Source organism: Mastigoproctus giganteus, chromosome 4, assembly GCF_048544385.1.
Source record: "Mastigoproctus giganteus isolate SK-2022 chromosome 4, ASM4854438v1, whole genome shotgun sequence".
Classification (NCBI taxonomy): Eukaryota; Metazoa; Arthropoda; class Arachnida; order Uropygi; family Thelyphonidae; genus Mastigoproctus; species Mastigoproctus giganteus.
In genome coordinates, this window is record NC_143578.1 from 28,682,996 (window position 1) to 28,695,240 (window position 12,245).

The 12,245-nt window shown below is 36.7% G+C and overlaps 1 protein-coding gene across 3 annotated transcripts in view; it reads right to left on the minus strand.

The window, feature by feature from the left end:
* The window catches only part of LOC150086503 (multiple PDZ domain protein-like), a 431,516-nt gene that overhangs the window by 24,836 nt on the left and 394,435 nt on the right, over positions 1 to 12,245 (minus strand). For 2 of the 3 annotated variants that reach the window (XM_090372609.1, XM_090372607.1), the window contains exons 30-32: positions 11,050 to 11,212; positions 7,296 to 7,573; positions 462 to 545 (exon numbers count right to left, since the gene is read on the minus strand). In XM_090372609.1, the coding sequence (XP_090228735.1) occupies positions 462 to 545; positions 7,296 to 7,573; positions 11,050 to 11,212 (525 nt within the window). Of the gene's footprint in view, positions 1 to 461; positions 546 to 7,295; positions 7,574 to 11,049; positions 11,213 to 12,245 lie in introns of those variants that run through there. The other variant, XR_016546894.1, reaches the window with a different exon arrangement.

Genomic DNA, 12,245 nt, shown 5'->3' on the forward strand with positions numbered 1-12,245 from the left:
AGGATAATCGCCTTCTTATCCTTGCTAGTAAAGTCCCTGTATAGCATTGAAAAAATCTCTGAGCAGTTCTGTATATTAATGATATACAGGAACTGCTCAGAAACTTCATATTTGACTGCACAAATATCCCCAAGTCTTTTTCATTTTCCAGTACTCTGAGTGTAACACCACACATTTGGTATGTTAATCTGGGATTATTGCTACCATATATACAGTTTTGCATTTGTCAATGTTAAACTTCAACTGTCATTTTTCAGCTCATCTGCCTAATTTTTCTAGATTTTGTCAGTAGCAACAAGACATCTTTAATACGCCCTTTCTAATACTCTAACAGACAGCAAGCTTACGAAGATTCTACATATGCATCTGGCAATCATTTAATAAATGTTTTCTGCATATCTGGAAACAAATTATGACCTAGCATTAGCAAAAAACATATATAATTCAATTCAGAAACTTACTTCTATTATTTGGTCCCCGGGCTTAAGTCGTCCATCAGCTGCTACAGCCCCATTTGGATGTACTTCATGTATTATAACAGAACCCTATGTAATACACAAATATACATAAAGACATTAATTTTCTGAATTGCAATAATTATCCTTTTAGTACAATGGTGAATATTCTTAGCCATTTACTGAATAGGCTCGCGCTCTCTCTCTCTCTCTCTCTCTCTCTCTCTCTCTCTCTCTCTCTCTCTCGGCACCTCTGTATCCAGGTGGGCAGGAGCAGCAGCAGTGCGTAGCACACGCTTCTTGATTATACCGGGGTTCGAGCCCATGACCACCAAATACGGAGGATGCAGAAAGGTCAGGGAATAACCACCGCATATCCCCGGAGCAATACTCTCTCTCTCTCTCTCTCTCTCTCTCTCTATATATATATATATATATATATATATATATATATATATATATATATATAAGTGCATTTGTTATTAAATAAGAATTTATTCTTAAGGAAGTGAAATAAATTTTGACTTCAAAATTTAGTTTGAAGTCAAAATTTAGCATTAGCAAATACTAATGCTAATGCTAAATTTTGACTTCCAAGATTTTTTGCAGCTCTGGCGAATGCTGAGTTTTCATTTATATTTAGTAATTTTATTAACTTAATTGTTATACTAAATTATTTTCTATAAGTAGCTTTATCGTTCTAGCTAAGCTCCATGCCTTATTTTTGAATTTAGATAGTAATTTTGAAATTTAATACTTTTGCGTTCGTAGATTTTACATTCGTAACTTTCAGCCACTGTTATATGATACGTAAGGTTTAATGTAAAACCAGATAGCAAAAAACATAGCACTCTATTAGAAATCTGTTAGATTAGTATAGTATTATCAATTAATCAGTAAAATTTATTAATCTTATTAAAGTTCATTGTTAATTAAATTATACTTAATTGAATCATGACCCAGACTAGAGCAGCAAAGCCATTCACAGAAAATCCATGTTGTGGCTCGTGGGAGAACTGAAGGGGGTTGGGTTATTCTCCAACACATCACAGTCTAAAACAATGTGCAAAGTATGAAATGTTTGCAGACCTGACAGGACATGATCTAGCAAATGAGGATGTCTTTGTGTGTGTGCTAGGTGCACAGACTGTGAAGAAATTAGGCACCAACTCAGCATTCTGATGGGAGTCTATGAGAGTTTGAGATGCAGGGTAAATCTTCGAAGAAATTAATGGGATGCCCATCAAGCGCTCAGCTGCGCAACTCAACTACAGAGCTCACTCCTGTGCAACAAGTAACACAGAGGAAATCTCCAAGGCAGAATATGCGCAGGTCCACAGAACTAGTTATTGTCGGTGACTGTATTGTCAGGGAGACAGGGAATATATTATGCAAAAAGGATAGGTGGAATAGGACCAGGGTATGTCTGCCAGGGGCAGAAGTTAAGGACGTTATAGGGCAGATATCATCTTTTAAAGGCACAAAAGGTGATATTGTTGTACACATTGGCACTAATGACCTTAAGAGTAAGAGATCTGAAGAATTACTTAACAAGTAAAGGTCAATGCTGGAAAAAAGTTGCAAGTTAGGGTTAAATTTCAAGTGTCTGCAATTCTGCCCAGACACGATAGGAGGGAGTATATTATGAGAGCCTTGTCCAATTTGGCCCTGGAGAGATTGTGAAAGACTCATTGGGTAGAATTTTTTTTTTCAGCTTGGTCTGTGCTTGCTAACAGGAGAGACTGCTTCTACAGGGATGGGATACACTTAAATAGAAAGGGAGCAAGAATATTTGCTGATGCTATCAAAGCAGTGCTATGTGGGTCAGAAAACTGCTAGATTGGGGGGGGGATTCACAGACTAAAAGATTAACAGTAGCCGCAGGCAGAGGCAAAAGTGATTCTTGCACTGTTTCTATTGTAATGAGCAGGCGCCTAGAGAGCGAGTTGCTGGGGACTTCAAGAGCTGCTGGGAGTCATCATGGAACAAGTAAATACATGGGCTGTGTTAAGGTCACTAAGGGTAAGAACAAGTGCATGTATACTTGCATGTACACTAATGCTAGAAGTATAGTAAATGAAATTGATGAATTTGAAGTGCTGAACAAGACATCAAAGGCAGATATTGTTGGGATATCAGAGACATGGTGTCACACAGATATAAGCAATGTGGAATTGGAATTTGGGGATTACAATGTGTACAGAAAGGATAGACAGGATAGGAAGGGAGGAGGGGTTATGCTACTAGTTAAGAAACACAAAATCTAAGGAAGAGCATCAAGTTGACACAGTCGACAGGTGGACAGTTAAATGTTGAGTCTGTTTGGTGTGGCAGAAATCTGGGACAGTGAGATTAGGATATGTTATAGGCCTAATGACTCTGATAAGTACAATGAACAGTTGTGCAGAGAAATAGAGTTGGCCAGTAAATCAGAATGTCTTATAATGGGAGATTTTAACTTTCCAGATATTGAATGAAACTTGTGGTTTGGTCACTCGCACGCTAGTAAGGTTTTTGTGGATTTAATGGAGGATTGTTTTCTACAGCAACATGTTCAAGGGGCAACCAGAGGGAGTAATACCCTTGATCTGATTATCAGCAGTCATTATTCATGCATTAAGAATTTGCAGATAAAGGAACCACTAAGTGACTATGATCGCAGTGTACTGATGTGGGATTTACTTAAAGATGTAACTACCATCAAGGCTAAAGGGAAGGGGTTTTGTTTCCGTAAAGGTGACTACAGTGGTCTCAGACAGTTTTTAAATTCTATACAGTGGGATCAACTGATGATGTTACCAATGGTGAGTTCTAAATGAGAAGCTTTCAGGTATCTTGGAATCTACTAGGCTTTCATACCAACTAAGAAATACTGTTCAAGGTTCAGGCCTAAATGGATGTCAGATGAACTTATGAGGTTCGTGGCAACAAATAAAAATGCATGGAATACATATTAATTATCAGGCGACATAGAAGCCTATGGCAGATATAAGCAAGTCTGTAATCAAGTCACAAAGGAGGTTAGGCATGTGAAGGCAGATTATGATCAAGGCTTAAGTTCTGCAAATTGCAGTGGCTGGAGACTAGGCGCCTGTGCGGTGATCTGATTGAGGTGTATAAGGCCTTGAATGGGTTGAGCATGCTGAATTCTGATGGGATTCTTCCACTTGTTCAGATTGCAAACCTAAGGGGGCATAAATTCAAATTAAGGAAAAACAGATGTAGAATAGATGTTTGGAAATTTGCCTTTAGCCAGCGGGTCCATCTGTCGTTGTGGAAGTTGATAGGTTAAATAAATTTAAGGAGGAACTGGACAAACATTTAGAGGGAATGGTTGTGTGAAATTTTTTTTTTTTTGGCTGATGCTACATAAGCTCATATACTTGCTATCTTGCATCACATGTCACTACTACTATGAGAAATCTTTGGGAAAGGAAGCAAAGAAAAACAGCAAACAGTTCTTTACTTATGTAAACTCTAGAAGGAAGGGGATGAATCAGATTGATCCACTTAACATAGATGGTTCTACTATTGATGATCCTGCTCAAGTAGCTGATAAACTGAATGAGTATTTTGAAACTACATTTACACATTAGGAGTTACTCAAGGAGGGGAACGTCAGAAGTTTATCAAACTCTAACAGAAAGATAAGTGATTTTGTAATAACTGAGTGCAAAGTGGAGGAGAAATTGTTGAAGTTAAACATAAAAAAGGCACCTGGGGCAGGTGGAATCTATCCAGTTATAATGAAAGATGTAGCAAGGGAAGTAAGCAAACCCTTAGCTATAATTATGATGTTATTGTTGTTATTTGGTTTTTAGGAGCATTAGCAACTAAGGCCATATTGCTCCGGTGCGGTGGTCATTCCCTGACCTTTCCGCATCCTCCGTATTTGGTGGTGACGGGCTCGAACCCCCTATAATTATGAGAGCATCCTTAGAGTCAGGGGAGATCCCCATTGACGGCAGATGTGCAAATGTATCCCCAATTGACAAAGGGTGACACAAATAATTAGAGACCTGTTAGTTTTAACTTCTGTTCTGGGGAAAATAATGGAGTTACTGGTTAAAGAGGTGATACAGGATCACCTAGAGATGACAGCAGTGATAGTTCAGACACAGCATGGGTTTGTTAAGGGGAAGTCTTGTCTGACCAATTTGATTGGAAAATACGATGTGGTTACAAAGGAACTGGATAATAATTTTGATATCATATACTTGGATTTCAGGAAAGTTTTTGATACTGTTGCACATGGAAGACTGCTGTACAAATTGGAGTGGTGTGGCACTAAGGACAAGTTACTGCAATGGACAAAGGGATGGTTGAGTGGGAGACAGCAGAGAGTGGTAATAAATGGGCACTGCTCTACGTGGACTAATGTTATTAGCAGAGTGCCCAAGGGTTCGGTGCTGGGGCCCATTGTTGTTTTGTGTATTTATCAATGATACTGATGAAGGTATATAAGGCCTAATGTCCAAGTTTGCAGATGATACAAAGGTTGGCAGGGCTGTTAATGACAGTAAAGACAGTATGGTACTGCAACAGGAACTAGAAAAATTAGGCAAATGGGCTGAGAAGTGGCAACTGAAGTTTAACACTGACAAATGCAAAGTACAGTAAACCCTCGATTTAACGGACCAGATAAATAATAATACAGTAATGTACATACTAATCTCGAACATATTATTTTTTTTAGGTTATACAAAACTTGTATAACCTAAAAAAACAGTGTTATTATTAATTAAAAATTAATAATAATTACCTACTTTTATTTTTAAAATCAAATTCAGGAAATTGTAGTCAGGAATTTGTTTTTTATTCTTTCTGAAAACGTGTTTAAATAGCTGTTTTCCCAGATTACAGATAACAGATAATTGCAGGCAGCGATCTGTGAGCTGAACATGACTCGGGACAGTAAACTGCAGGTCTACCGACTCACTTTGTTTCGGTCTCAGTCTGCCTCAAGCTAACGTGCGGTCAAGTTTTATATAGTGTTTCTGTGATTTCTGTATTGACTTTATTTATTAAATAATTTTGCAAACCTTACAATTTAAAATGGCATAAAGTGATAGAGGAGTTAAAAGAAAGTGTGTGAACTTAAATGTGGCACAGAAATTAGAGCTAATTCAGAAATTAGAACATGGCATCTCACTCGCACATGTGCGAGTTTCAAGAAGGATGTAGAGCTACTGGAACGAGTACAGAGAAGGGCAACAAGGTTAGTGAATGGAACAAAGGGGTGCTCTTACGAAGAAAGGCTTAAGTTTTGCAAATTACAGTGTCTGGAGACTAGGCACCAGTGAGGGGATCTGATAGAGGTGTATAAAGCCTTGAATGGTTTGAGCATGCTCAATGCTGATGGGGTTCTTCCTCTTGCTCAGAATAATCACCTGAGAGGGCATAAAGTCAAATTGAGGAAAGACAGATGCAGGATAGACGTGCGGAAATTTGCCTTTAGCCAGCGGGTGATTGGTTGGTGGAACAGACTTCCATCCCTTGACATGGAAGTTGATAGCCTAAATAAGTTTAAGGCTCAGCTGGACAGGTATTTCGAACGAACAGAGGGGTGAAGTGGAAGTGGTTATTTTTTATTTATTTATTTTATTTATTTATTTTTTTTGGCTGATGCTGCATAAGCTTGCTTTCTTGTATCAAATGCCTCTACTAATGCTAATGCTAATGTTTGCGAAATTTATGGCGTAAAAAAAACCAAACTGCTTCTGATATCCATAAATCAAAGGCCAAATTGCAAAATTTTTCTTTAAAATACAGTGTTGATAGCTCTTTTTTTACATTAAGAAAAATAAAAAATGTCCCCCAGATTACATTCGATTTAACGGACTTTCAGCAGTAATACCCCTTCTCCCTTATTAGTCCATTAAATTGAGGGTTTACTGTACTCCATATGGGTAGCAGTAACCGAAGAGAAACGTACCAACTGTGTGGTACTACACTCAGGGAAGTGGAGAATGAAAAGGATCTGGGGGTAACGTGCAGTCAGATAGGAAGTTTGCTGAGCAGTGCAGATGGGCTGCCAGAGCAGGTCATGGCATTTTGTCAATGATATATAGGAATTTGCTAGCAAGTACAAGGAAGTGATTATCCCTTTGTATAAAGCAATGGTCAGATCACACCTTGAGTTCTGTGTACAGGTCTGGAAGCCTCATTTTAGGAAGGTTGTAGCTGCTATAACGAGTACAGAGAAGGGCAACAAGATTGTTGAGAGGAACAAAGGGATGTGCTTACAAAGAAAGGCTTAAGTTCTGCAAGTTGCAGCAGCTGGAGCCTAGGCACCTGCGAGGTGATCTGATTGAAGTATACAAGGCCTTGAATGGTTTGAGCAGGCTCACTGCTGACGGGATACTTCTGCTTGCTCAGATTAAGAACCTGAGGGGGCACAGATTCAAATTGAGGAAAGATAGTTGTAGAATAGATGTGTGGAAGTTTGCTTTTAGCCAGCAGGTAGTTGATTGCTGGAACAGACCTTCATCTGTTGTGGAAGTTGATAGCTTAAATAAATTTAAGGCTGAGCTAGACAAACATTTGTAGTGACCAGACGGGTGTAATGTGAAGGCTTTTTTTTTTTTTTTTTTTTTTTTGCTGATAAGCTTGCTTTCTTGCATCATATGCCTCAACTAATGCTAATTATAAATTATAAAGCCAAATTTTGACACTGAAATTTATATTTTTACATAAATTAGCAGTTATATTAGCATTTACAAGGGATTTTAAAAATGTTCTTGCAGTAAAACAAATAATGGAGCTAATTTTCACCCTACATGCACTCCACCAGATTAAAGTTAATACCGCTTAATGATTAGATGTAAAGTTAATTCCTACCAGTGGTGTATCAGCTCCGCCAACAATGCTAAGTCCTAATCCTTGATTTTCTCTGGTAACTTCAATTATATTCACTACTCCAGGCTTAATCTCACAAGTCTTAAGATCAGCAGAAGACTCTCGCCTGTCCTTTGTGGAAGAGACACTGCTATGTACAGATGAACTGGACGGAGAGAGGCATAAACTATGCAGCAATGGTGGTGGCGAGATATGAGTGGGTGAAGGTGATGTGGAAAAACTGAACACAGATGGAAACAATGAAGGATATGAAAAACTGCCTGAAATATACAAATAATAAACTTAATGCCCATTTGAATACTATATTAAATTGAAATATCTTAAAATCATGTTGAATCAGGTAAAACGTTAATTATTTTGCCAACTTTCTGATACATATAATGTGAACAAATTTATTAAGTAAATGGTTTATGATTTATGAATGGAGATACTTATAAGAAGTAATAATAATTTATCTGTCTTGAAGTAACATACCCTGATTACTGTCATTAGCTACCTTACCCATCTTTGTGTTATCAGCAAATTTCAGCATTAAACTTGAAATATCTACAATATTAGAAAATTTTGGTTCAGTTCTTGGTCCTGCAGTAAGGGGCAAGAAACCAAACCCTGTGAGATATATCCCCTTCTCATAACTATAACCTCCTACTACTTATCAATGATATTGAGGAAGGTATATCAGGTATATTAGTGTTGAAGTTTGCAGATAATACAAAGGTTTTGGCAGGGTTGTTAATGACAGTAATGGCAGTGTGCTACTGCAACAGGATCTAAAAAATTTGGGCAAATGGGCTGAGAAGTGGCAACTGAAGTTTAACATTTACAAATGCAAAGTACTTCATATGGGTAGAAGTAACTCCAGAGAAACGTACCAACTGTGTGGTACTTAAGATGGTAGAAAATGAAAAACCTGGGAGTAATTGAGCAGTCAGATATGAAGTTTTCTGAGCAATGCAGACAGGCAGCCAGGGCAGGTCATAGGGTTTTGTCAATGATATACAGGAATTTTGCTAGCAGGGAAAAGAAGGCGATTGTCCCTCTGTATAAGGCAGTGATCAGCCCACAGCTTGAGTACTGCATACAGGTCTGGAGTCCTCATTTTAGGAAGGATGTAGATTTGCTTGAGTGTGTACAGAGAAGGGCAACAAGACTGGCGAGGGGCAGCAGTGCGTAGCACACACTTCTTGATTAGACCAGGGTTCGAGCCCGTCACCACCAAATACGGAGGATGCGGAAAGGTCAGGGAATGACCACTGCATATCCCAGAGCAATATGGCCTTAGTTGCTAATGTTCCTAAAAACCAAATAACAATAACAACAAGTGAGGGGAAATGAAGGGATCCTTTTACCAAGAGAGGCTTAAGTTCTGCAAATTGGAGTGGCTGGAGACTAGGCACCTGTGAGGTGATCTTATTGAGGTGTATAAGGCCTTGAATGGGTTGAGCATGCTGAATTCTGATGGGATTCTCACGTTCAGATTACGAACCTAAGGGGGCATAAATTCAAACTGAGGAAAGACACGTAGAATAGATATGCGGAAATTTGCCTTTAGCCAGCGGGTGGTTAATTGCTGGTACAAATTTCCATCTGTTGTTGTGGAAGTTGATAGGTTAAATAAATTTAAGGAGGAACTGGACAAATATTTAGAGGGAATTGTTTTGTAAATTTTTTTTTTTTTTTTTTTTTTTTTTGGCTGATGCTGCATAAGCTCATACATACACTTGCTTTCTTGCATCACATGCCACTACTACTACTTCCATAATAGTGTGAATGGGAGATGTGTTTGCATGTCTCCAATCTATAGGAACTGAGTTATAATAAGGGAATCCAAGGATACCCTTATTATAACTCAAATTCAAGGATTCCCTTATTATATAATATATAACAGCTATTTGCTTCCAGTTCCTTCTCAGTTATTATAAACTTATTCAATTCCCAATTAGACTGTTGATGTCCTCAACTTTAAAAGCTTTCTCACATGTGAATGTAGATGCAAAATAGTTATTTTATCAGCAACTAGTTTGGGATCACTGATACTAAGATACACATATATTTACTACAGATAAAGGAGATCAAATAAAAGGAAAAATTCCTTGTTACTGTTGTTTACATTCTTAGCTAAGGACTTCTTGTAGTTGTCTTAGCATATCTACCCTCTGAGCAACTTTGTTACAGACTAATTTACATTTTCTAAAGGATTCAGGGTTTGCTGATAATTTTTAATCATCTTCAGGGGCCGTTGATAATTTTTAATCATCTTATGCCATCTTTCTTCCCTGTCACATCAGTTCTTTTGTCATTCATTATGGTGAATACCTTGAACAATACCTTTTTTGTTGTTATAAAAAGTGTAGTGATGTCCTTAAACATTTCTAAATTTACTATTTGGTTTCACTGAAAAGATCTTCGCTGATGTCTAAGCAAAAACCCTACCTTTTTCCTTTAACAGTAGTTATTTCTTTAAATAGTTCCATGTTAATACCTTACGACCACTGCTTGCCAGTTGCCTTTATTTGAAGATTCTTAATATTTGAAGGATCTGTACTGATAACTAGGTTGAGAATATTTCTTTCCCTTGTGGGATTGCTAATCTGCTGATGAAGAAGCTGTCGCCATGCAAATCAGAAATGCCTGACTAACAGGTAACCATAAATTCCAGTCAATTTCAGGAAAATTAAGAGTACCCATAATAAGACATCCTGATTTGCTGGCTCGCTATCTGTACACAAAGATATTCATTATACTCATCACAGTCATATGATCAATAACACACTCTTACTTTCATCTTTGTTTCTCCAGTGCTTATGTCACATCATACCAATTCAATACAGTTATCTACTGGATATGCTTGTCTTGAATCTATATGCTGCAATTAAAAGCACACACCCCTCCTCCCCTTCTGTCACATCTGCCCTTCTTTACAGTATATATACCATATTCAAATTCTGCATCCAGTATATCTGAAGAACATCATGTTTTCGACATTCCAGTGATGTCTGATTATTTTTTATTTTTTTTTTTTTTACTTAGCCAGTAGTCCAAATTCACCAATTATTAGTGTTAATAATTGGTGAATGTACTAATACTCCTAGTATTAGTGCATAAACACACAAGGGCCACCTTTTAATGTTCTTTGTGACTAACATATCTCATGTAGCTGCTTTAGCATTGCTTTCTCCTAGAATTTTCTTTCTTATTCATTTAAAATATATTTGCCATCAGTATATTTTTCCAACATCAGACAGCTCTTTCTCTTCTGAGACCTCATACAAGACATCTTGAGGTGCATTCAAATGTTACTTTGATTTATATCATCAAATAAATGTATATACATATTACTTCTGTTCCCCCTCCTCCAAATAGCAGTTATCTTGAATCCTTAAGTTCTCCATGATACTGACAAAAACTTGTACTACCTTTGTTCAAATGTATTCTAACTCGACAAAACAGATTCTCACTAACAGTGAGTGGGCCACACTGATGCAAAGGAATATATATCACAGAAACATAGTCCAAAACATATTTAAACATGCCTTTCCATTTTTTTTGTCACCCTTTGCCTCTTTATATTTTAAATAAGTACTATCCAGAGCTTGGAAAGAAAAGTATGATTGAATTTTGAATTAATTAATTTTTCAGAAATGTATTTCCTAGAATTAATGAAGCAAAAAGAATTTCATTTTGTTTCATTAATTTTAATTTCTAGAATAATTCAAAATAAAAACACACAAATTACCATCTTTAGTTATGGATTCCTCATTAACATTTATTTCTACTGTTTGATAAGCATTTCCATTTGGCATATGTTGTTTTTCTAGTGTAGGTGATTCAGTGGTTCGATTTGGATTTGCCACAATGAGAGTAATTGGTCCCTCTGCTTTTTTCAGAATAGATGCGACCTTCAAAATGAAAGAGTAAAATATCAGCATTCTGTCTATTTCAATTTGAATTGCCTTAAATCAAGTAAAACATCAAAACAATCTAAAACAGTCCACCATGTTTTATAGATTAATTTTTAAATAGAGTCATAGGATCAATAAATACAAGATTACAATTCTTTATTTTTTTTTTACACTGCACTGTTTGTTACTCTTCAGTAACACTTCAGGGTTATTGAAGAGACTGAGGCTAGTTAACTTGGAGAAAATCTCTACATCTATTACACTAGATTTGTGAAAAGCTGAATAGGATATAGACCCCATGTAGCTAGCTCTCTATTAACCTATTAGTAGCAAGCCAGCTACATGGATACTGAAGGAACAAAGATGGGCTGCCAATATTGGACTAAGTTGGCCAAATCACATGGTAGTGGTTTTTTTTTTTTTTTTAAATCAGTGTTCCATGAGCACTGACCAAGTTTTTCACAAAATATTCTGCCAAAAATTAGCATATCTACATTTCAATATTTCTATGCATTTTAAACAAATTTTCTGTTAGATTTTCCATTATAATAATTGTTTAGAAACATTTTCAAAAACAACTCACCTTGTTATTCTGCATATTTAAATTTTCAAGTGGTAAATGGAGAAATTAAAAGAAATAAGACAAATTAAAAACCATTAAAATGCTAAGCTATTAAAAGATGGCTAATAAGTTAAAACCATTGAATGGTGCCCCCTTGTAGTACACTACTGAATCTGTCAAAACTTGCCAGCTGGGAACAAAACATGAAACTGAGTACAGTGACGCTCGAATAAACATAATGGCAAGAAAAGAACTAATCTTTTTGGAGGTGCATTATCAATTGAGATGTTATGTAATGCATGCATAAACTTGCACTTTACATATCAGGCACATAATTTCTAGCATACTCTACTGGAAAATGCATTAGAGTATGCTAATGCAAACATGAAAAATGTATGCATTATAGCATGCAAAGTGCAAGATAACATAATTCCTTGCATGCCTTACATAATATAGCAACTGTGGATC